Genomic DNA, 24,707 nt, shown 5'->3' with positions numbered 1-24,707 from the left:
TTATTCATCCTGCTCATTAAACCAAGCATGTGGAGAGCTACATCCAGGATACTGCATATATAAACAAGGTCTTGGTGTTGTGCATGCAGCCGCAGCTGAGCTACTTATTAAAGTTGTAAATATATATGGACTTTAGACTTACCTTAACAATTTCATTATGTAGGGACTGCACAGCCATATGCAAAGGTGCCATCATATTGGAGTTCAGAATGTTTGGATTGGCTCCTCTGCTGAGAAGCAAACTAACACTTTCAACCTGGTTTTTCTTTGTGGCCCAGTGCAGCGGGGTATTTCCAGAAGAATCCATTACATTTAATACTAGGTCAAAGGAGAGAAGGAAAAAAATAAACAACGGAACCAAAACCGAGCAAAATCATCACATGTTCTGATCACACTGAAAAAAAAAGAAAAGCATGTTCAGTGGATGTTTAGGTCTGTGCTGTTACCTTTCTTTAAAAAGAGAAAGACTGCATGTCACGCAGTGTATTCTGATAAACTGACTAAGCATTGAGCTGAATACACAGCATTTGTTAGAGAAAATGTTCTATTAAAAATATTCATATACTAAAATAGCAGAGAGGAAGCTTGGTAAGGTTAGCAAAAGGCAATAAAGTTTTTTTTTTTTTTTGGAACTGTTGAAATTATAATAGTGGAGAAATGAGAGGGGTGAAAAAACTTATTATTTCTTTCCCATTATTATATCTCTCTTTTTCTCCCTCAATAGTTACTTGAGTTACCTCTTTCCTTGCCTCTTTTCTTTCCTACCTTGTTTGACTTTGCAGCTATTGCTTTGGAGGCTGCACAGAACAAGTGAGTGTGAATAGCTAAAATAGTGATAATAGATAGGCGCTTGTAAGTTATAAGATTGAAGACCATATCAATTCTGATTAATTCTGAGTCGGTAAACCAACTCACATCAGTCAAAAAACTTACCTTAAGCATCAAAATGGGAACTAAACTTCAACAGATATTCTCAAAAATTAAGACAAGCACTATATATTGAAAAGAAAAAGTATTTTTCAGACAGAATAATGTAAATTGGATTGGCCATCACTAGGTGAAAAAATCAGCTTTTTAGGACCGTATGTTTGCTCACTTTCCCACAGTCTGTCAGTGGTATTGTACATAATTTCATAATGCTTACTAATAACTATTAAACATCTTTTACACAAAGTATTTTTCAGTCATTCAAAGCCCCATGTTTTCACCCTTATCACTGCTTCCCTAAATTTCTTCTGATGGCCTATCTCATCAAATGTTTATTCATCCTCACTATTAAGTAAACAAGTTGTAATGACAACTTGAATGGCAAATATGAGAAAACAAATTCCTTCTTTTTTACATTTCCAGTATTTTAAATGTAACAAAAGATAAATAACAAATCTAAGGATGATAAAAAGTCAGGCCTACTGTACTTCACTGCAGTTCTCTTTTTCATATCTGAAGATCGTAAATCTGATTTCCCAACGAATAATATATATTGAATCACTGCCTTAGAGAGAAAAAAATCCTAATATAAAAAGGGCAACACAAACTACACGTGAGACACTGCAAACTATGGCAGACAGTTCGAACTACATTCAAATCTATATAAGTAGATAACTCCTACCAGTTCTGCTTTGGCTGAGTAAATAACACTTTGATTTTTAAACTTTTTTTTTCTGTTAAATAAAATAATTCCTAAAATCTATATTACCTTCACAGGAAGAATCATCTATGATCAACTGCATTAATTCTATTTGACCTCCTTCTGCAGCATGATGCAGTGGGGTGGCGTTTAATTCATCCACTTTGGTAAGCCCAAAACGATTCTTCTTAATGAAGCTCCGTAGCCTACAGGCACTTCCATCTGAAATTACCTATTTTGGACACAAACATTCCATTTTCCTAATAAGCAAGATGTCAGCAATGCTATAATATGTTATTGTAGGTATCTACCACTCAATAAGTCTGTCCCAGCTTGTTTAGTTTCATACAGAAATACAGAAATTCTGATCAGATAGATTGAGTCAACAGTGAAACTCATGTTGATTTGATTGATTGCAAAAGGAGATCCAGATGAGAAACAGTGCAGAATTAATAAAACCAGAAATTATCTTGAATATATAATTTTGTCTTCTGTAGAGAGCTCAAGATCCAACTTCCACCACAGAGAATCTCAAACAAGCAAATTCATCACTTACTGTTTTACACTCTCCCTCCAGCTGTGGCCACATCAAATGAATGCAACAGAGAGGAAAAATTAATAATCTTGATAAACACATTTTCTAGAGCTTTCTGCAGAGACTTGTATTGTGTTCTGGCATTTCAAGTTCATCTACTGGGTTTCTGTGATGTACTTTAAGTCAAAGTAACCAATAAATTCTTTAATTTCACCAGTATCCTAAGAATATCCCATGAGCTAGTACGTCAGTCTGAAACAATCCAGCATCTTCACAGCATAATAAACAAAAACCCTGTCCGACAGCTCAGCTCTCTGACACCTTGATATCCCCCCCGCCTCCGCTGTGAAACCAAATCCCACTGTGGAAACCTTGTTGATTTTTACTTTATGGTGTTCTTAAAATATATTTGTTACAGTGTTGTTATTAACAAATTGAAAGGGAATAAAAAGGAAAAACAAAGCAACAAAATTGGGAGTGGACGAAAAAGTTAAAAATGCATATTAAAATTATTGCAAACCTTCCCAAAGATGTGTAAGCAAGCAAAAGGTAGAAAAACGAAATCCCTCAAAACCACTGTTCCCTCCTCAGCAGCAAAAGAAAACAAAAAAAACTTTGCTCTGCAGGAACCCTGAGCCGCAAAGACTCAGCAATTTCTGCTGTCATTAAGGAAGTATACATTACCAGGCAGCCCATTCATACACTTAAGCGTGTGTTTAACTTCCTTCCGCTTAATAGTCCCATTGACCTCAGTGAGGTTACTTATGTGAATAACGTCACATATGTGTTTATAGATTTAGAAGACTAGGGCCAAATACAGGGATAGCATCTGCTTCAAAAGAGCAATGAGAAAAAGTTAATAGAAAACAGGTGATATTATTGTGGAAAGGGTATCTAAGATGACTCAACTGTCACAAAAATAAGAGGACAATTACATACACAAATAGCTATACACTTTATACACATCAAAAATCTATTCAAGAAAACCTTATTATAGAGGCCAGTATTCTATTGATTTAGACCATATTTCACCACACTTTACATCGGATTTTTTTGTTAATGTAAGACAAAACGTGACTGAATTGTGGTATGAAGAAAAATATGATTTTTCATTTGATGCCACATTGTTTCATTAACAAACTAGGGAAGAAATAAATCAGTTAGGTGTATCAGTATTTTGCTTGGTTCAAAACAAGATACTTCAAACAACAGCAGCTCCTTTGCACTTCACCCAAACAGCTCTGTAGTGAAAGATCACGCATCAGAGTGTCGATCTGTTACACTGAAGGGGTGTTGCTCAGGACTACAGCTAGCACACAGAAAACAGGCTGGAAATCACTTCAAGATCTTTAAACCCATCCACTTTGTGAAATTTGTTTAGCCTGCTTTTAAAAATCTCCAGTTACCCCAGTCATTCAGCCCATAAGCAACCTCTCTTCCTTTACTGAGACCCTCCAAAAAGGTTTCCCTAACTTTTGGTCTAGGTCTCCCTATAAATACATCACTTCTTGTCTTACTCTCTATGGAAAAGTAGAGGATGTGATATCCTTCCTGGCAGCAATTTCTCACTTGTAGTTTGTGCTGCTGATTCCCTTTCCCTTCCTAACAGTTCCGGTGCTTCTAAACTTGCCTTTCAGACATTTTTGCTCGATGGTGTACTCATTCCCATCACAACCTCTGGGCCTCCCTCTGAGAGGAGAAGACCTTCTGGGGAGCTGTGCCCAGGATCCCTGCAGAAGCTCCCTGCCACTCACCACCCAGCCAACCACCTCACATCCACCCTTGGCTGCTCTCCTCCCGCCTTCTCACTTGCCCTAGTCTGGACTCGGCCAAGCCACGCCACGGTATTCTATGCCTTCATGGCCCATGGCCAGGGCTGCTCCCAGCCTGTCTCCCACCCCTCACAGCTCTTCCCTCAAGTCTCCGTTGATTGAGTGAGGGGAAGAGACCTCTGAGAGGAAAGAGTCTGTGGGACATGACCAATTCAAAGTCTGCACAGCTGCCTCCAGCGCCCCATCTCACTCACCCTCGCCCACCTCACCCTCCACCTTCACCTCTCACTGCCCTGATGCCTTCGCCCACCTTCACCCCTCCTTGTCCCAATATCCTCACCCACCTCACCCTCCACCTTCACACCTCCTTGTCCTGACGCTCTTGTCCCCCCCACCCTCCACCTTGTCCCACACCCTCACCCACTTTCACCTCCACCTTGTCCCACATTCTTGCCCACCTCACCCTCCACCTTCACCCCTCCTTGTCCCGATGCCCTTGCCCACCTTCACCCCTCCCTGTGCCACACCCTCACCCACCTCACCGTCGCCCACCTCACCCTCCCCTTTCACCCCTCCTTGCCCCACACCCCCGCCCACCTCACCCTCCACCTCACCCTCCTTGTCCTGTCTCACCCGCGCCCCAGCCTTGGCCATCCCCCTTCCCCACGCTTCCCCAGGCTGCCCCTCACCCTCCTTCCCTCAACTCCCCCCCGGGACCCTCCGCCCCCCCCGCACCCACCTTGAACACATCCTGCGAGGCGACGGAGGCGGCGTCCGCCTCGCAGACGACGCCTTGGTAGGAGCTGGAGGCGGCCGCCTTCTCCCGCGAGTGGCAGAACCGCAGCAGCGAGCGCTTCATGCCGCCCACCCGCCCGAGCGGCGCCCGCACCGCTCGCTCCGCAGACCTGCGAGGCGACAGAGCGAGTGACGGCTCGGACGGGGCGGGAGGCGGGGAAAGCCGCTGCCCCCGGCGTGGCGAGCCGCTCCCCGACGGGGCGGGCAGGTCCCCTCGGGCGCCACCGCCTGCAGCCGCGCTGGGTGGGAGCCCGGCGAGCCGCTGGCAGCGGGCGGGCAGCCGTAGTGGGGCGAGAGGGGCGAGGGCATCCCGCTCGGGTTCGGAGTGCGCTTTTGTACCATTCCCTGATGCAAAAAGTAGTTACGGTTACAAAAAGTGGAATATTTTCGATTTAAGCTAAAGTAAAGTTTCATCTAAGCAACTAATTTTTTGAAGGTTAGACAGAAAGTCGTTCTGATAGCGTGTTTTCTTTCAAACGGTGTTTCTCCAGATGGTATTCATTCCTTCAAGAGGATAACATCTTGTGTGAAGTAAGACCTGTGCTGCGCAGATGTCTCTTCTTCTATAATCACCTCTGTTTTGAAGGCTTTTCCTGTCCCAAATGCTGGGTCAGGTAGAGAGCTGGAGCCAGGTCCAAATTAGCAAGAGTTTTGACTGCTTTGAACCAGAATCATAGAATCATAAAATAGTTTGGGTTGGAAAAGACCTTAAAGACTATCTAGTTCCAACCCTCCTGTGATGGACACCTCCCACTAGATCAGGCTGCCCAAGGCCCCGTCCAACCTGGCTGTGAACACTTCCAGGGATGGGGCGCTCACAACTTCCCTGGGCCACCTGTGCCAGTGCCTCACCACTGTCATCGTGAAGAAATTCCTCCTTATATCTAGTCTAAATCTGCTCCTTTCCATTTCATAGCCATTGTCCCTCTTCCTATCACTACAAACCTATGTAAACAGTCTCTCTGCAGCTTTTTTGTAGGCCCCGTTCAGGAAGTTCATAATAACATTAAAATTAGTCCTTGGAAAGTAATAGAATATGCGTAAGATTTCTGGGAAAATTTATACATTTGCCTGTAAATGGGAAATGCATTCTGTTATGAGCTCTTGTCTCATTGCACAAGACTGATGGAGATCACTCCTTGTGTTGCCCAGGCCTGATAAAGGATGCTCCCTTTCTAAAACTTAGAAATGAGTCTTTGAGAGCTTATTTGCCGGCATTTGCAATACGTAACAGCGGTCCCTGGAGATGTGCATAGAACTTCAGCGCGGAGAGCAATGTGTGACCATTTAAAATCAATGAATGCCATGTAAAACAGGAGTGGCAAAATCGAACTGCGCAGTGCCCAGGGTGTGAGGGGGAGAGTGGCACTCCTTGATGGCTGCTCTGGCAGCTGCGGCTCCAGTCTGCCCCAGATGCGCAACCTTGTTAGACCAGTTTTCTGTGGTTAACTTCTCGGCATTTACTTTGTAGTCATAAAGGGTTTCTTTTGTAGAATTTATTTTAGTACCAAATTTGGAGCAGCATAGGAAAGCTATAGAAAGAAACAGCAGAAGATGTCACTACAGTGACTTTAACTGAGGCTGGAGCACCTCCCATAGCTGGACAGGGTTGTTCAGCCTAGAGAAAAGAAGGCTCCAGGGAGACCTTAGAGCAGCCTTCCAGTACTTAAAGAGGGCCTACAGGAAAGCTGGAGAGGGGCTCTTTATCAGGGAGTGCTCACTCCCTGATAGGGTGAGGTGTAATGGTTTTAAACTGAGAGGAAATTTACATGAGATATTAGGAAGAATTTTTTTACTGTGACGGTGCCAAGGCACTGGAACCGGTTGCCCAGAGAAGGAGTGGATTCCTTACCCCTGGAGGTGTTCAAGGCCACGCTGGAAACAGGTGATCTTTTAGGTCTCTTCCACTCTGAACCATTCTATGATTCTGTGATTCTTGCTGAGTCTTTAATGGAAATGTGTAACTAGGAGAACTAACAGTTAACTCACTGTGATAAGAACAGCCCTACCAAAGGTCAGGTAGCGGTAGGGGCGGATGCTTAGGAAAAGCAGTAGGAGGCATATAGGTGAATTTTTCACTTGTGTGTTCATGGTTTATGGCAATCTGCAATTTGGGACTGCTAGGTGCCACATCCAATCCAGCCTGTTTAATAGCCACCGACTGGCAGTTCTCCATGACTTCGCTCATGCCCTTTTTGAATCTCTTTTATACTGTCTGTGTCACAACATCTTGTGGCACTAAGTGCCTTAATCTCATTATGTGTTTGTGAAAAATGCTTTCTTTTACCACTAGCTTTGCTTAGTGCTCCCTAGTGGTTTTATTTTGAGAAACGGAATATTCTTCCCCATTGTTGGTACTCATAACTTCACACAAAGTTCTTCCAGCTCTTTGCTTGTTGATGGGCCTTAGCTAACATGGTTTTCCTTCTTAGGGATGCCATGTTTGAATATCCTCATCCTACTACTCTGCATGTTTTCTATGTTCCTTTTGAAATGGTATGGTAAAACCATGCTGAATTCAAGGTATATTGAGCAATAGTACTAACTGTTTGCCCATTTTTTTTCTTTATTCCTATCCTAAATGCTTACAGAAGTGTTTGCTTTTTTTTGAATGCCACTGAGGTGTTTCCTGAGAATTTTTATTGCTCTGCCACAATCCCTTTTCTGAGAGGTGATAGTATAAATAAATAGCATTTAGGTGCTATATGGACTTATAAGAGTAGTTAGGGCTACATTTCTTCTGTGTATGCACGTAGTATTTATGCACATCTATCAATATTTCATTACTACGTCACCAAATCTTGTGGGATTTCCCACAACCATCTGCATTCAATAGCACCTTCCAGATCAGCAGAATGTCTTTGCACCATTGATCTAAACACTGACTTTAAGGGGTCCTAAGGAAGCTCCCAGCTTTGCAAAGGTGTATTCTTATTCCGTATTTTTTAACCCTTAAGCAGATTAATGAAATCCTTCCTGCCTGTCCTATGACGGTTTAGTTTTGTTAAAAGACTATGATGAGGGACCATGTTGAAGTACTTTCCCAAATCCAGTTGTCACTGGCAGTCTTTGTACCTTTACGCTTGCTGATTCCTTCAATTTCACTGGTGTGTGTAACGCTAGACTTCTCTCTATGAATGCTGTGGTGGTTTTAATCCTAGAGCCTGTAACTCCAGAATCATTTATAGTAGTTGTTTAAGTTACATGACTTTAACTAAGTAGTCTTAAATTCATAAGACTAAATAGTTCTAAGACTAACTGGGTGGATTTAAGTGCTTGTGGTGTAGAGTTTTGATCCTATTATTTATCAGACAACTTTAAAAAGTGAGACAAATACAGTTTCTCCAGCCCACATTCTGCTGCATTTAGTTATTGCATTTGTTCAGCAGCAGTACATTAAGGTACATTTTTATGGTTAATTCACCTTTAATTGTAACCAAAAGAAACAGGGACACTTATGCTATAGCAAGAGAGCTATACTCCTGTGGAGATTCTAATGATGTGACTTGAAATTAAGTCACTGGAGGACCTCTCTGCATTTCTAAACCATCTTCACGGTACTTTGATTAGGAGCAACTCCCATTGGTAAGATTGTTCACCTTCTAATGACGAGGTCCCTTTAAATTCCGTGTCTGGCCTTGAATTTTCTATTGCCTGTAGTCCTCTTTATGAGAAATGAAACTCAACAAAACACAGTCTCTGTATAGTATAAAGAAAATAAATGCTATTTTCTGCAAGAATTGTTACCTAGAAATAGAGGTATCAGTGAAACATTGGTAAGTGTTGGTAAATCTTTAGGCCATTTTTTCTTAAAATCCCCTAAACTGCAGCGTAACACTGCAACAGTAGAAGTTGCTATCCTCAAACAACCAGTTTTACTTATTTTCTTTGATTGGATAATACTGCCTGCTTCTTTTAAAATTACTGTTAGTTTCTGGTCTTCTAGTAAATATTCAGAAGAATGTTCAGAGCATGAAAAATAATACAAAGGTTTTCCATTCCCAGGAGGAATCAAATGGAATTTTAAGTGGGCTGACCACAGCTTTTATTTCTGCATAATAATTTGACACAAGGAACTAATTCACATAAGTAGTCAGAGAGTAACCTTTCTGACAGATGTTTTTCCCAAGGGTGAATTAAAATACATTTACACCATTTTATTTCAAACATGATCTTGCTAATGGTAGAGTAGTGGATCCATTAGTACAAGCAAAATTCACTAAAGGTAGTCATAGAGCAGCTTTTCATTAAAAATATGATTGTTTAATAATTAAGTTGTATATACAATAAATATGCACCATTACAGTCCGATAACCTTAGCAATACAGTATTGCAATTTTGTTAATTTTGCAGGCCTAGGAACCATAAATTCAAGGAAATATCAGTAATGAAAAAGATGTACTCTATGATTTTTGGTTTGGAAGTGATTTATTTGGCAACAGTGTTATACAAATTATAATGTGTAAAATGATATTTAGGATATTGTGTTGTCGGCTTAATTCAGTAAGCCAAATGAATTAATGATGGTACTTCAGATATTGATTACAGTCACCCAGAAATTAATCCAAGCTGTTACCCAAACAAGCAAGAATGCATTGTCTTCTACAGGTTTTCAGAAACATGCTTATACTTGCCATGGAGAAATATCCTACTGTCTTTTTAAAACAACAAGGTGAATTTAACTCACGTTTTACACTTATGTCTAATGGATTTTTCATTGAATGCTTTTCTTCTTGAGATTTTACTGTGGTAAAGGAATAGGCTGCTACTCTCACCAGAAGGATTTAAATTATTGATAGGTTTATTACATGCCTCATTTGAAAAAAAAAAAAGATTTATAAAACAATATTTCATTCCGCTATATCACAGAGTCTTTTTTTGCTAATGATAATCAGGTACAAAATAAAATCTTACACATCTTGAGTTTTACTCCTAATGCTTTGGACAAGAGAACATTTAAATAGAGGCCCATAGATTGCAATCTATGCTTCAGAAGTATAACAATATAAGTATATTTTATTGGTTGGAAGGGACCTAGTATATAAGTATAGATTGATCTCATGGTTAAAATAAGTTGTAAAAAGCAAGGAGATGACACTCCATGAGAATATTCTTGGTAAGGTACTTCCTACAGTGTCCAGTACAGCCTAGCAGTTAATTGCGGTGACTTTTGTCTTCAAGTTAACTCTTTGATAAAAAGCTTTCAAGTATATAAGCTGGATCTAGAAAAGCTTTAGGTATATGGTAGCAAAAGTGAATGTAATCCCTTTCCCTGTGAGAGCTGGATGCTTCAGAGTGGAGTGTGTTCAGGTGAGGAATGACTTAGATATCCATTTCAGACAGTAATGCTGTTGTGAAGCTGGGAGCTAAGCCATCTCTTGCCAACTATCTTTTAAACAAGTGGAGGGCCTTTTACATAGTAGGTATCATATGTGTTCTTCTAACTCAAGAGATTAAACATGGTCTGTCTATTTCTTAATAAAACAATTGTGGCCACCAAATGGCAGCTTGCTTTCTGATAGTGATACTCTCTTCTCCCCCTGTTGAAGCCAGAGACTGTCAGGGTCAAAGTGCTGCAGTCCAGTTCCCTACCACACTGGAAAACTTGCCTTCTCGTTCCTGCCTTCAGTACTGGTTTTGTGGTTTGCTTTCAGCCACCACCGACCAAATCCAGCAACCATCTGTGAAACAGAGACCTCAATACTGGGCTTCTCCTAACTACGGAATTTAGGAAAAAACTGAATTATTAGGCTTCAGAAACTTTCTGATCCATGAAGTCCAACCACACTGATGTCTGATATATATGCATTACGTTGCTTATCATAGACAAGTTTATTTCTGTTCTGGATATTGTGAAGATACATCTCCAGTTGTACCAACTCTGAAAAACTGGAGAATCTTAGTAATGAAATACGTAGAATCATAGCATGGTTTTGGTTGGAAGGGACCTTTAAGGGTCATCTAATGCAGCTCCCCTGCAGAGAGCAGGGACATCTTCAACTAGATCAGGTTGGAGATACAAGTGCCTTAGGATACTTGTATATGTAAAGGCTAGGCAATGGCTTCTTTTAGGTAAAACACTCCTAGATTTTAGAAGACTAAATCCTAGCTGCAATCTAAGCTAGGCACTTTCTTGCTGACCAAGAATAGATTTAGCTGTGTATTTTACATTGCCATTGCTGTCCTAATATGCATCCACGTATTTCTGCTACACAGCATATATGTACTGCCGTGCATGTCAGGGAACAGCACCCTCATTGCAACAGTGCTTTTAATTTATTAGCCTCCCTACTTAGAAACCCTTTTCTCTTCTGGACATTCTATCCAGCAAAATCTGTCCTCTAGAAAGACGTCTTAATTACACAACACCTAGTCTCTCTTCTCTGAACAACTGGACAGTCTTCAATGACTTTTTTTCTTTCAGACATAAAGTCTAGTCTCACTGGTGGCTATTGTTATTGACCTGTTATTGATAAATGTCTTTAAAGATGGAAGTTCTTAAAAATGATTGTGTGAAGGAAAACCTGTCAGAATGTATTCTATTAATTCATAACACTCTTAGGAATAAAATGGAGTTTACCATGTACAGTAACAGAAAGGCAAAATTAGTAGGCATAATTCCTTTTTACAACTGTATTGACTGCTTTGTTTATCATTCTGCTGAATGGTTCCATGTGTTTGTTATTTCCTACTGAGGACACACAGTAAATTTTAAGCTCACTGACTTGGAGTTTCCCTTTTGTGTAGCATGTCTGGTATACTTTTTTAGATCATAGTATAGTATCATAGAATCATAGAATCACTAGGTTGGAAAGGACCCACTGGGTCATCGAGTCCAACCATTCCTAACACTCCCTAAACCATGCTCCTCAGCAACTCATCCACCCGTCCCTTAAACGCCTCCAGGGAAGGTGACTCTACCACCTCCCTGGGCAGCCTGTTCCAGTGCCCAATGACCCTTTCTGCGAAAAAAATCACTATATCATAGTATAGTTAGGGTTGGAAGGGACCTTAAAGATCATCTAGCTCCAAACCCCCTGCCATGGGCAGGGACATCTCACTAGATCAGGCTGCCCAAGGCCCCATCCAACATGGCCTTGAACACCTCCAGCGATGGGGCAGCCACAGCCTCCCTGGGGAACCTGTGCCAGTGTCTCACCACTCTCACAGTGAAGAAAATCTTACTAATGTCCAGTCTAAATCTGCTCCTCTTCAGCTTATACCCGTTCCCCCTGGTCCTATCCCCACAAGCCTTTATGAATAGCCCCTCTCCAGCTTTCCTGTAGGCTCCCTTCAGGTACTGGAAGATCGCTACAAGATCTCCTCTGAGCCTTCTCTTCTCCAGGCTGAACAAGCCCAACTCTCTCAGCCTGTCCTTGTAGGGAAGGTGCTCCAGCCCTCTGATCATCTTTGTAGCCCTCCTATAGATACAAAGAAAGATGCTTTCCAAAAGAAATTTCATCATTAAGGGGTTAAAGTAGTGATGGAAACATTACAAATTAGTAGGTGATTGTGAATCTAGCCATACTTATTCATAGTCGGTGATTGTGAATCTAGCCATACTTATTCATGCTTGTAGAAGATTGCTATTCTATCAAGATGATTTGTGCTAGAAATCAGAATGAAATGAAGAAGTTCCACTTTGAAAGGGGAGAGGGGCAGAAAACCTAAATAAACAGAGAGAAATTAACTAGAATTTAGGATCGTAAAAAGAGGTAAAATTGTGGAAAAATGCATGTCAGCATTTTTAGTGAGGGGTACACACTCAAAGGGTGAGGTGTACATTTTACTGATAAACTAGAATGATCAAACTTTTTAATGCTCATAGTTGTTCTGGGGAACCACTGATGAGAAGTCTCATGCATGTTTCCTCTTCACCGGACTGCGAGTACCAAAAATGAGAGGTGGTAACCTCAAGCATGAAAAGGTAACATCAGTGAAATAATACTGCACGCTATTTCTCACTGTCTTCACGTTGGAGTTTCAAACCTGTTTGGATGACTGCATCTCCATTCTTCCTACTATCTTCTCTCTTGCCTGTTCTTCTCCCTTGGCTTCTCTGTTTATATTTCAAGGCTGCTTAATCCTCTTTTTTCTCTTTTCCTGACATTATTTCCTTTCTCTACATACTATCCAGCCAAAGTCAGTCTTCTCTTTAGCATCTGCTGACTATACTTTTGTTTTTTGAACTAAGGGGATTCACTTAAGCCTCTAACTCTCTTATGTACAAGAATTTTCTGAAAACATTTCCATAATTTCTAATATCTGAGAGAGATATGGTTCTTACCTTTCCAGCGGTTGACCTGAACCTCTTGTGTAGGTGACTGGGAATAATGAATTGAATCTCTATTGCAGAAGCAGCCAACACTGGAAGTCTTCAGTAAGTGCTTTCTATGGATCATCACAGATGGATACAACTGCAACAAGATATGTTTTCTGAAATAGAATGCAGTTCCTCTAATCTATGTCAGATTATACCTCAGGTTATGATTTCTTTCAAATATCAATGATTTATTTTGCAAGATGCCTGTATTACTTCTATTTCTTCTCAATTAATTGCTCATGCAATTGCACTGAAATTGTGAAGCAGAACTTTTGGTATGTTAAACTCTATCAGGTTTGGAAAAAATACTTATTAAAATCTAGAATTATCAAAATGTTTTTTTATCTAGTGCATATAAACTGCATATATAGTTTATTTTAAGATGAAATAAAGCATTATCTTGAAAATGGTTACATATATAACGGAGTGAAAATGGTGCTTACATACCTAAATTTGTAAAATATAGAAATACTTAGGTCTTTTTTAAGCAGTCAGTTTAAACATATATAATTCAGGAAAAAAGAAAAAGGCCAAAATATCTGAATGAAATTACTTTAAGTATAATATTGCATATTTTAGCTAGTCTTTAAATCTTGCTGACACTTGACTTGATTTCCCCAAGTCCTAGACATTCCTGTCCTAACTGAAGGATGGTAGCCAAGTCATATCAAAGTTATTCAGGTATTGTGTTTCACTAAGATTAAGTTCTCTACACTTATTAGAGGGAATAGATATATGTATTTTGTTGAAATATATTTTGTGTTGCATATTCAGTAGATGTGCAACTATGACCAGACCCTCAGTAATAATACTCTATTTTGCTCTAAGCAAATATAATTATTTAATTTTTACAAATATTACTTATAAATAGAGTTAGTATCTACCAGTAAAGGTAGGTGCAATACTTAAAATATTTTTTCATATCAACCTACTGGGGAAAATAAACAATGTGTGGTGACCAAAAGAAAAATCAGGTTGCGAAAAAGTTTTGCCAATAAGAAGAAATGTAAAGTCATACAGAACATGAAAGAATGACCTATTTTTTTTGTGTATTACTTGCATTCTTCTGCTTGTAAAAAGCAGATTTTATTAAAATTCACTAAGAATGTATCATACAGTTCTTCAAGTAGCTGAAATTATGACAAATTTAGATTTAAAAATTAATTCCAAATATTCTAGCTTGTATTTTGAACAAAAAAAATCCCTAAAAGCAAAAGAAAAGTAGGCCCAACAGAAATTTGAACAACAAAATCTGAGCTAGAGCAAAACTGTATTGAGCTTACCATTCAAGAAGTTTGCAGGTGATTTCTCCCTGAAGCAGCACATATATAAAGAGCATAAAGATATGACTATTTGAATCCTCTGATGCTTATATCAGTAAGTTCTGGTGACGTGTCAAGCCATCACTTGCGTCATCTGGTGGCTTGCTGTGTGTAGACAGATGCTTATTTAGAAGAGGTAGGTATGCATTGCTCAGTACGGGAGGAGCATCCAACTCATCAAGTGATCCTTGAAGCTTTCTTTTTTTAATACATCTAATCCAATCCCATCAATTTTCATTTCTGGCTGCAAATGTACCTTCTTATATGAGAAGTTTTTTTCTAATGCAATATCTTTGAGTAGTTTCAGTTTTGTTAGGTAGTCACTGGAGGGTACTTGTTTACCTAATTTGCACTAATTGCTTTTAATGGAAAATCTAAACATCACCAAAGATGAATACCATCTACTTATGAAGATTCACTTTACTAATAAATGTTTCAAAAATTAGAATTGCCATATAAAAGGTAGTGGTCTGTGATCAATACCTAATGCAATATGGGGCAGCATAAGAGTTGCATGTACTTTCTTTTTGAAAAATAAGTCATATTTTGTTATCTGCGCTGTATTTTCAAAGTGCCACAAAATTGCTCTGTTCATTTGAAGTAATTCTCAAATGAATCTTTGGCCCCATCCACAGTAGACTGAAAGTCAGACTACACAGTTCCTTGATGTTGGAAGAGCTGTTGTGGCCAGCATTTTAGTATAGAACAGTACCTTGTTCCTTGTGCTAGCACAAATTGTCTTACCACATATAGTAGAATACATCATTGAGGGGAAAATAGCTGATATACTCCAAGCAGTATCACAAATTTAAGTTCTATGTGATTTCATCTTCTTGCTTCAGAATTTATAAGCCTTACTGATTTTTCAAACAAGGGATTCAGTTTGTGGTTCAGGGAGGCACATTTTCAAACATTTTGATCACACGAAGCTGCACAACGGTAAAATACTTAAAATATTTTTTTCTAAAACTTGTAAATAAAAGTATTTTTATAAAGAAATCTAGATAAAGTTTCCTAAATTCACATTTGACAAGGATGGAGCTTCGATTGTGCAGCTTATCGTTCCCTAGCCTGCTGAAACAGACCAAGTATTGCAACTCAGTCATGCTAGCTCAGTTCATGACCACGATAGCTTAGTGGCTCAAGGAGAGACATGAAAAATGGCTTTCTAAACTCTCAACAATCAAGCAGCTTAGAAATTTCTCCCTGCAGTAGTTGACCAGAATCACTACCCAATTCTGTTTGTCTGTCTCTTTGGATATGGGGTCTCCATCTCAGTAAATAGAAACTAGGTGCACACATCAAAATAGTTTTAGTTGAAGCTTTACAGCACGACAAGCTTATCTTTTAAAAATATGGAACTTGAGAAAGAGTGGTCTTGATAGACTTTGTGGACTTAACAGTGCACTTTGAGTTTTTTTCCAGTGCTGCGATACAATCCTTGAAGCATGAAAATTGTTGTGTTCACAGGTAACTAGACGATACAGTGCACTGGTTCATTAATAGAGATATGGTTGGAATTTTGTGGATATTTAGTAGTGGTTCTTAGTTAGGAAAGCTAATTTCCTCAAAATCAGAACTTTGTGTCACCGTGACATTTTTTTTGTGAGGAAACTTCAAAATGAATGGTATTTAAAAAGGGATTTCTGCGATCACTAAATTCAGTCATCTGATATCCCAAGTGGTCACGCTATATCGTTCCTCAGGTGAACAAATCCTATGTTAAAGACAATTATGTTAGTTACCTGCTAAAAGACTTTTCCAATACCTTACTGCTTTCATAGTTAATAATGTTTCTGTTATTTCCAATCTATATTTATTCAAGGTCTAGGGATGAGCATTTCCTCCTGGTTAACATTGCCTTCCATTTTAAGCTATTCTTCCCTCACCATAGTATCTATCCTTCTGATTTACTTTGAAGAAGCCAATTGCAGACCTCTGTAGCCTTAATTTTGTCAGACTCAGCAAGTCAAACTCTTCTTTCATCTTCCCAAAAATCCTAACAGCCTCTTGGCACCTGTTCCTGTTTGTTCTTATTGTTTCCAAATATCAAATTGTAGGGTTTTTTTTCTTTTCTGAATATTAAAACAGGCAGCTATGCAAGTAACCGCACTTTCAAGAATTCCAGGTGTACATTAGGACTTAATTTCAGAACACTTAATGGACTAATGAATTCATCATAACCCTTTCAGTGGCCATGAAAGTGAAGTAATGCTTTTGACTACTCAGCCATATACTAACAGTGTTCCAAAGACATCTCCCTCTCTCTTTTCCTGATGGTCAGATTGCATTTTTTTTTTCTTGTATCCCTCTAGGGGTAGGTATTTACAAATAAAGCATGAGGGCAGTGAACCACTGGAACCAAAGCTTCAAGAATATCTAGATCCCTAACTCGTAGATATACCACTGAAGGAAAAAAAAAGGAAGAGGCAGTATGAGGTCATGAAAGAATACCTCCAGGTCACAACTGTGTCAGCCTGAGGAGTGCCTAGGCTGCCTATAGTGTGGAAACAAACTTTGCAGCATCTTTTATAGACCTTGTCATGTAAGTATTGAAAGCATTCTATAACATTTAAAAGTCATTAAAGACCAAATTAAAAATAGGCCCTGATCAAATGAATGGCAATTAGATGCTTAAATACCACAAGGATTTAAATCTGAAACATTTAAGACTGACACTAAAGGATTAGGACAACTACTTGTAAGAAGTTTGTAGTTCCATTGCAGGAGGAATGCAAGTTGGAAAGAGCTTGGGGAGGAACTGGCAACACACCATAAGCTGAGAGGCAACTGGTGTGTTGAGGCACTATAAAAGGTGGAACCGTTTGACCTGTTCACAATTAGAAGATTTTAATCATAAATATTGTTCCAAATATATCTTGTTGAATATACCATGGATAATTTTTTTGTACTTTTCTTCAGCATTTTCTCTGCCTAATGACTCAATTTCTGGTTTCTGGGACAGGAGATACTACAGTAGATTTCAAAGCAAGAAGCAAGATTAAGGTTCCCGAAATAATGTAGAACACATACCAAAAGATAAAAACTGTATTACGTTCAAGCTTAGTGTTCATACTGTGCTGTTTTCTCAATGAATGTGTGGATTTCATGAAAAGACAGATTTTTTTTCCATAAATCATTTAATTATAATTTAATTTAATTTGATTTAAATATAGAAGTTAATGTCACATTACATACAATGCTTTACACCTTTGCTTCTTGGATAGTGATTTTATTTAGTGGAAGTTCTGATAACTATGGATACAGCTGACTTCAGTGAGATGACAGTGTGCAGATTTATCAAGTACATTTAAGGCATTAATATGCAATTTAAAGAACTTTAACATTTGCCAGAACTACTTCAGAAGAAATCCTTATGAATCACCTAATCTGTTCATGCCAAAGCAGAAGATACCTTTTGTACAAGATCAAGATCCTTCATTTCTTCTCCACTGCGGTTTCTGGCGTATATTAGAAGAATGTCAAAATTGTTCCAGTAATACAGTGGCTGTACCAGTCTTTGAGTTACTGGTTCAGCACCAAGAACATTAGTGCACTTTGCATCTGCCCTGGGAAAGAGAGATGGCAACAAGCCACTCCTTTCCTAGCATAGGATGGGTGCCTAAAAGCTATGTCAGCTGTATTTTTGCAGTTTCACAAAGCCAGAAAGTAATAATGGGATACCTTCAATGGAAAAACGTGTCCTTGTGATTTCAAAACTAAACAGATTCAAGCAACTACGTAGGACTCATTCTTTAGTTCTGTAATTTTCTTAGCATTTGACAAATTGTTGCATTTTTCAAATATCTAATATTTAATGCTAAACGGGTATAACGTTTTCTGAATTCCCCCCCCCCCCCCAAGTCTAACCAGCTCATAGGCTTTCTCTGAGTACATTACACTGAGTCTCAGACAGATTCTCTATTTATACTCAGGAATTAAATGTAGCAACCGACATATTTCATCCGGTCTTCTTTATGAATGTGCTCCATTCAATGTAAGAACATACAGAAACTTAGGTGTCAGAGTATATGTACACATTAATCTGGATGAAATACGATCATAGTATCATGGTATAGTAAAGGTTGGAAGGGACCTTAAAGATCATCTAACTCCAATCCCCCTGCCATGGGCAGGGACATCTCACTAGATCAGGCTGCCCAAGGCCCCATCCAACATGGCCTTGAACACCTCCAGCGATGGGGCAGCCACAGCCTCCCTGGGGAACCTGTGCCAGTGTCTCACCACTCTCACAGTGAAGAAAATCTTACTAATGTCCAGTCTAAATCTGCTCCTCTTCAGTTTATACCCGTTCCCCCTGGTCCTATCCTCACAAGCCTTTATGAACAGCCCCTCTCCAGCTTTCCTTTAGGCCCCTTCAGGTACTGGAAGATCGCTACAAGATCTCCTCTGAGCCTTCTCTTCTCCAGGCTGAACAAGCCCAACTCTCTCAGCCTGTCCCCGTATGGGAGGTGCTCCAGCCCTCTGATCATCTTTGTAGCCCTCCTCTGGACCCGTTTCAACAGCTCCATATCCTTCTTACACTGAGGATTCCAGAACTGGACACAGTATTCCAGATGAGGTCTCACAAGAGAGGAGTAGAGGGGCAGAATCATCTCCCTCGACCTGCTGGCCACGCTTCCTTTGATGCAGCCCAGGATATGGTTGGCCTTCTGGGCTGTGAGCACACATTGCCGGCTCAAGTCGAACTTCCTATCAACCAGCAGCCCCAAGTCCTTCTCTGTAGGGCAGCTCTAGGAAAAACTATTAGGTTCTGTTATAGTGCTTTCTAATAGTCATTGTCACTGAAATGATACTGGGTTTTTAGATAAAATAGTTTACTGAACTAACTATGAACGATCTTAATTTTATCAGAAATTCCGTGATATGACATGTGAATTGCACAAAACTAGTAGAGAGTTAAATTTCTGTCTTTCACAACTTCACAGAGAACCTGGGTTAATTTAATTAATTCCAATATTTCTACAATGAGATGGAAAAATAGCCCAAACCTTATGTAGGGTAGGAGGGGAGGAAGAAAAGTGAGGGAAGAAGTGATAGGAGGCCAAGGAAGAGTGGGATAGGAGGAAAGCAGGAAGGAGAGGGAGGCAGACAGGGCAGAAGGAGAGGAGAATTTTTGGCCGCTGCTGCTTCTGTACTGTGTATTCCTCTTCGGCAGTTGATTTGTATGTACATATAATTTTGTATAAATAGTGCAACTGGATTGACCTTTTGTGATATTTTTGCACCCATGACAGTAGCCAATTTGCTTTGTTTCCTACTAGGACATTTCAAAGATCCCCATGGCAGTAAATACTAGATTGAAATGTGGTTTGCAACACTCAGATCCCCTGAAATGACTTACCCTTTTACACTTGTCAGCTTTGCCCACTGCATTAAACTTCCAAATGTGTGTTTCAAGTGGCCCTTGTGATTGCACTTCTTAAATAGAGCAAGGAATAGGATGAAAGCCATATGCTGATCAGGTTACATAGGAAGTCACAAGACAGCAGTATGCTTACGTCTGGTAACAGACAACACCACATCTGTTAATATGACTCATTCTGTGTATTCAGAGTCATAAGCTATTCGTGAAATAACTGTTTCCCTAAAAGTATTGTTAAAACTACTCCAAGATGATTTGCCACTCCAACCAAAAATTTCTTGCCATGAAAAATGAAAATACAACTGAGAGCTGCTGAGAAGTTAGGATGTGTTATAGTTGTTAGATGTTTCTGTCTAAAAGAATCTCAGATACACAAAGACACAAGGCCTGAAAATCCCATGAGCCTTTCAACTGGCTTATAGTAACTGTGACATCAGATGATGGAAAACTGGGCTGTATGACATCTCAGAGCTAGACCATGCCTTACCTGTGTCAAAAGCTGACTAAAAGACTTGAAATACTGCCTGTAGTTGCCACCTCCATATATTCTAGCCTAGGCTGGATAAGGATCTCTGTGGTTTAAATATTTACAGAGTCCCTTTCTTGTATTTACAATGTTAGTAGAAACTTTATTACTTGGATTGTGTTAGGACTGTAAATATTAGCTTGGATATTAATAGTGTTCTTGCAAGCATGGTACACTGACTTTGTTTACTTCCCTATTCAGTCTAAATTAAAAAATATATTGTTGGAAACAACACAGCAAGAAGCAGATTCACAGCTGATGAAGCTTTCAGTATATACACATGGCTTGTTTTGTGCAATTCTTTAATGACAGAAGAGAAAACCTGACATGCAATTGCACAGAGGCATCTGTCTGTCTGCTTATGCCACTTACATTGAGCTGATCTAAACCAATTATCAACTTTGGGGCAATAAATCTGATGAACTTGAGTTCAGTGGAATGTTTTCTAAGTTAGTGAAAGCAGCATAGTCATTATAGATGATACTTATGGGTTTGACAAACTGAATGGAAAAGGGCAAATAGAGTGAGGTAATTAGAAAGAAATAGGAAGAGTAATAGAAGAAAATAGCCTTAATTATGCAGTCCAGTTTCAAGAATATAACCTTGGTTCTTATGAAATAGCCACTTAGAAAAACCAATATAATGTGACTGTCTCCTCATAGAATTCCTTAAGAACAGATCCAGGCAGCCCACTCATCTATTGCAGTACCATTTGCCCTAGAAAATGGGCTTAGCCTTTCCATTTTAAACCAATTTTTAAACCTCTTGATTTTGTGCAATATGATGACAATATGTGCATTCTGCAGCTGTTACTTATTCAGAAGAGAAGAAAGTTGGACCTGTCAGAATCAGTGGCTGAAATTCTCACTGGACAATGAGTCATAGAATCATAGAATCATAAAATCATAGAATCATAGAATCATAGAATCGTAGAATAATTTGGGTTGGAAGACACCTTAAAGATCATCTAGTTCCAATCTCCCTGCCATGGACAGGGACATAGAACTTGATCAGGGTTCCCAAGGCCCCATCCAACCTGGCCTTCAACACCTCCAGGGATGGGGCAGCCACAGCCTCCCTGAGCAACCTGTGCCAGTGTCTCACCACTTTCATGGTGATGAATTTCTTCCTTATATGTAACCTAAATCTGCCCCTCTCCAGTTTATACCCATTCTCCCTCATCCTGTCACTACAAGCCTTTGTAAACAGTCCCTCCCCAGCTTTCCTTTAGGCCCCCTTCAGATACTGGAAGGTTGCTACGAGATCTCCTCTGAGCCTTCTCTTCTCCAGGCTGAACAAGCCCAACTCTCTCAGCCTGTCCTCATATGGGAGGTGCTCCAGCCCTCTGAACATCTTTGTAGCCCTCCTCTGGACCCATGCCAACAGTTCCATCTCCTTTCTATGCTGATGATTCCAGAACTGGACACACTACTCCAGATGAGGTCTCACAAGAGAGGAATAGAGAGGCAGAATTACCTCCCTTGACCTGCTGGCCATGCTTCTTTTGATGCAGCCCAGGATCCAGTTGGCCTTCTGGGCTGCGAGCACATATTGCTGGCTCATGTTGAGCTTCAACAACCCTATGCAGTGCTACAGGCTAGGAGAAGTCTGGCTAGAAAGCTGCCTAGAGGAGAAAGACCTGGGGGTGTTGGTTGACAGCCGACTGAACATGAGCCAGCAGTGTGCCCAGGTGGCCAAGAAGGCCAATGGCATCTTGGCTTGTGTCAGAAACAGCGTGACCAGCAGGTCCAGGGAGGTGATTCTCTCTCTGTACTCGGCAGTGGTGAGACTGCACCTTGAGTACTGTGTTAATTTCTGGGCCCCTCACCACAAGAATGATGTTGAGGCTCTGGAGCGTGTCCAGAGAAGAGCAACAAAACTGGTGAGGGGGCTGGAGAACAAGTCTTACAAGGAGAAGCTGAGAGAGCTGGGGTTGTTTAGCCTGGAGAAGAGGAGGCTGAGGGGAGACCTTATTGCTTTCTACAATTACCTGAAAGGAGGTTGTGGAGAGGAGGGTGCTGGCCTCTTCTCCCAAGTGACAGGGGACAGGACAAGAGTGAATGGCCTCAAGCTCCACCAGGGGAGGTTCAGGCTTGACATCAGGAAAGAATTTTTCGTGGAAAGGGTCATTGGGCAGTGGAACAGGCTGCCCAGGGAGGTGTTCACCTTCCCTGGAGGAGTTTAAGGGATGGGTGGATGAGGTGCTGAGGGGCATGGTTTAGGGATTGTTAGGAATGGTTGGACTCGATGATCCAGTGGGTCCTTTCCAACCTGGTGATTCCATGATTCTATGATTCTCACCAACCAGCACCCCTAAGTCCTTCTCTGCAGGGCAACTCTCAATCACACCATCTCCCATCCTGTATTGAAACCGTAGATTGCCCTGACCCAGGTGCAGGACCTTACACTTGGCCTTGTTGCACCTCATGAGGTTCTCACAGGCCCACTTCTCCAGCTTGTCCAGCTCCCTCTGGATTACATCCTGTCCTTCCAGTGTGGCAACTGCACCACTCAGCTTGGCGTCATCTGCAAACATGCTGAGGGTGCACTCAATCTCACTGTCTATATCATTGATGAAGATATTAAACAGCACTAGTTCTAGTATGGACCCCTGAGGGACACCACTTGTCACGAATCTCCATCTGGATATTGAGCTATTAAAAAATGAACTCTTCTAAACATAAAAATGCAAACAGGCAGTTTAAGATAATAAAATTGATATGTTGATTTGGACACATGCCTTTCATTGATAGAATCTGAGTTCACTCATCTGCTCTTCCAGAGACTCCCTAGGGTGATGAACACAAGTCATTCAGAGCCTCCAAGCTATAAAGGCTTTCAAGATTGTAATTGTTTTCTCTGGCTAATCCTACAGTATGACATTGGCATATTACAGGATGCCATACCCAGGACACGCAAACCTGAAATATTTAACCCCAGAAGAGTTTTCAACATCTCTCATCTGTGATTAATGTCCCCAACTTGGTGATCTTTCTGGATGATTCTTCGGTGTGTATGTCATGACTCCTGGCTACACAATAATTTTGGTAGTATGTCTTCGGATCAGGTATATTGTCTCCCTCAGGGTGCGTAAGTCCATCCAAAAGACAGAGAAATAGCCAAAACCAACTGGTTTCAGAAGGTTCTGCAAATGCTTTTTTTTCCATCCCCACACTTTTAATTTTGTCATGCTGGCCTGAAAATTGACTACCATTGCCTGCAAGAGAAGCTTGTAGGGATCTATTAAAATCCGTGCCATCTCCTGAGAGACTTGTTCAGCTGCTGTATGTTCCCATCCCCTATTTTACGCAAAGAAAAACAATCTATGCATGTCATAGCTTTAGAGATGTACCATCAGATCATACAATACATATCACGATTCTTAGTAGAACTAATAGCACTCCGGCCATTTGAAAAGTATGTCATGGAGCCCAGAACGGTGGCTGCTGCCATCACGGTGGTGTCTGTTGCTGCCCCTTCAGGCAGTGATGCCCAGAAAAAGAGTTGGGAAACCTTGGCGTAAATGAGTTGGAGGCCAGAAAGAACACTTAGAGACATCACAAATTTTTGTTTGCATAAAAATAGAATGACACCAGCTCTATATTTAGGCTATTCTGCCTGTGAGAGTAGGGATCAGAATTACCTAGTCGTGCAAATGAAAGGTGCAATATAGATATGAAAAGGACATCCTCAGGTGATGAAAACAGTCATGGATTGGCTGAAATAGGATCAGAGTGCTTGCCTGTGGTATTGTCATAAAATATTGTCTTTTTATTCTTCTCCAGAGGCCTTTGTGCCCTTGTACATTCTGTTAGAATTGTAGAACAGTTTGGATTGGAAGGGACCTTTAAATATTATCTAGTCCAATGCCCCTGCCATGGGCAGGGACATCTTTCACTAGATCAGGTTGCCCTGTCCAACCCAAACTTGAACATTTCCAGTGATGGGGTATCCACAACTTCTCTGAGCAACCCATTCAAGTGCCTTACCACAGTCATAGTAAAAAAATTCCTCCTTATATCAAATATAAATCTCTCCTCTTTCAGTTTAAAACCATTGTCCCTTGTTCTGTCACTACAGACCTTGGTAAAAAGTCTCTCTGGGTTTCTTATAAACTCCCTTATAAGACCATATCAAAGGCCTTACAGAAGTCTGGTAGAGGGCATACCGTATTCCCTCCAGCCACTCTGCTGTAGAAGGCCACAAATTTAGTTAGGCATGGTTTGTCTTTGGTAAAGCTGCACTGGCTTCCCTATCTTCTGCATGTTTTGGCATGTCTTCTAGGAGGATCTGTTACATGATCTTACCAGACACTGGAGTAGTGCTGGTTAGTGGATAGTTCCCAGAGTCCTGCTTTTTCTCCTTAAAAATAGGCATGTTGCTTCCCTTTTTCCAGTAACTGGGGACTTCGCTTGACTGCC

At 40.4% G+C, this 24,707-nt stretch overlaps 1 protein-coding gene across 2 annotated transcripts in view; it reads right to left on the bottom strand.

Moving 5' to 3' along the window:
- TRPA1 (transient receptor potential cation channel subfamily A member 1) overlaps window positions 1-24,707 on the bottom strand; it is a 68,470-nt gene that overhangs the window by 33,575 nt on the left and 10,188 nt on the right. For both annotated transcript variants that reach the window (XM_054059068.1, XM_054059067.1), the window contains exons 2-5: window positions 13,017-13,146; window positions 4,674-4,839; window positions 1,697-1,859; window positions 143-318 (exon numbers count right to left, since the gene is read on the bottom strand). In XM_054059068.1, the coding sequence (XP_053915043.1) occupies window positions 143-318; window positions 1,697-1,859; window positions 4,674-4,793 (459 nt within the window). In that variant the 5' untranslated portion in view covers window positions 4,794-4,839; window positions 13,017-13,146. The remainder of the gene's footprint in view (window positions 1-142; window positions 319-1,696; window positions 1,860-4,673; window positions 4,840-13,016; window positions 13,147-24,707) is intronic.

This window comes from Cuculus canorus, chromosome 2 (assembly GCF_017976375.1).
Source record: "Cuculus canorus isolate bCucCan1 chromosome 2, bCucCan1.pri, whole genome shotgun sequence".
Lineage (NCBI taxonomy): Eukaryota > Metazoa > Chordata > Aves > Cuculiformes > Cuculidae > Cuculus > Cuculus canorus.
This window is presented reverse-complemented; position numbering and strand designations above follow the sequence as displayed.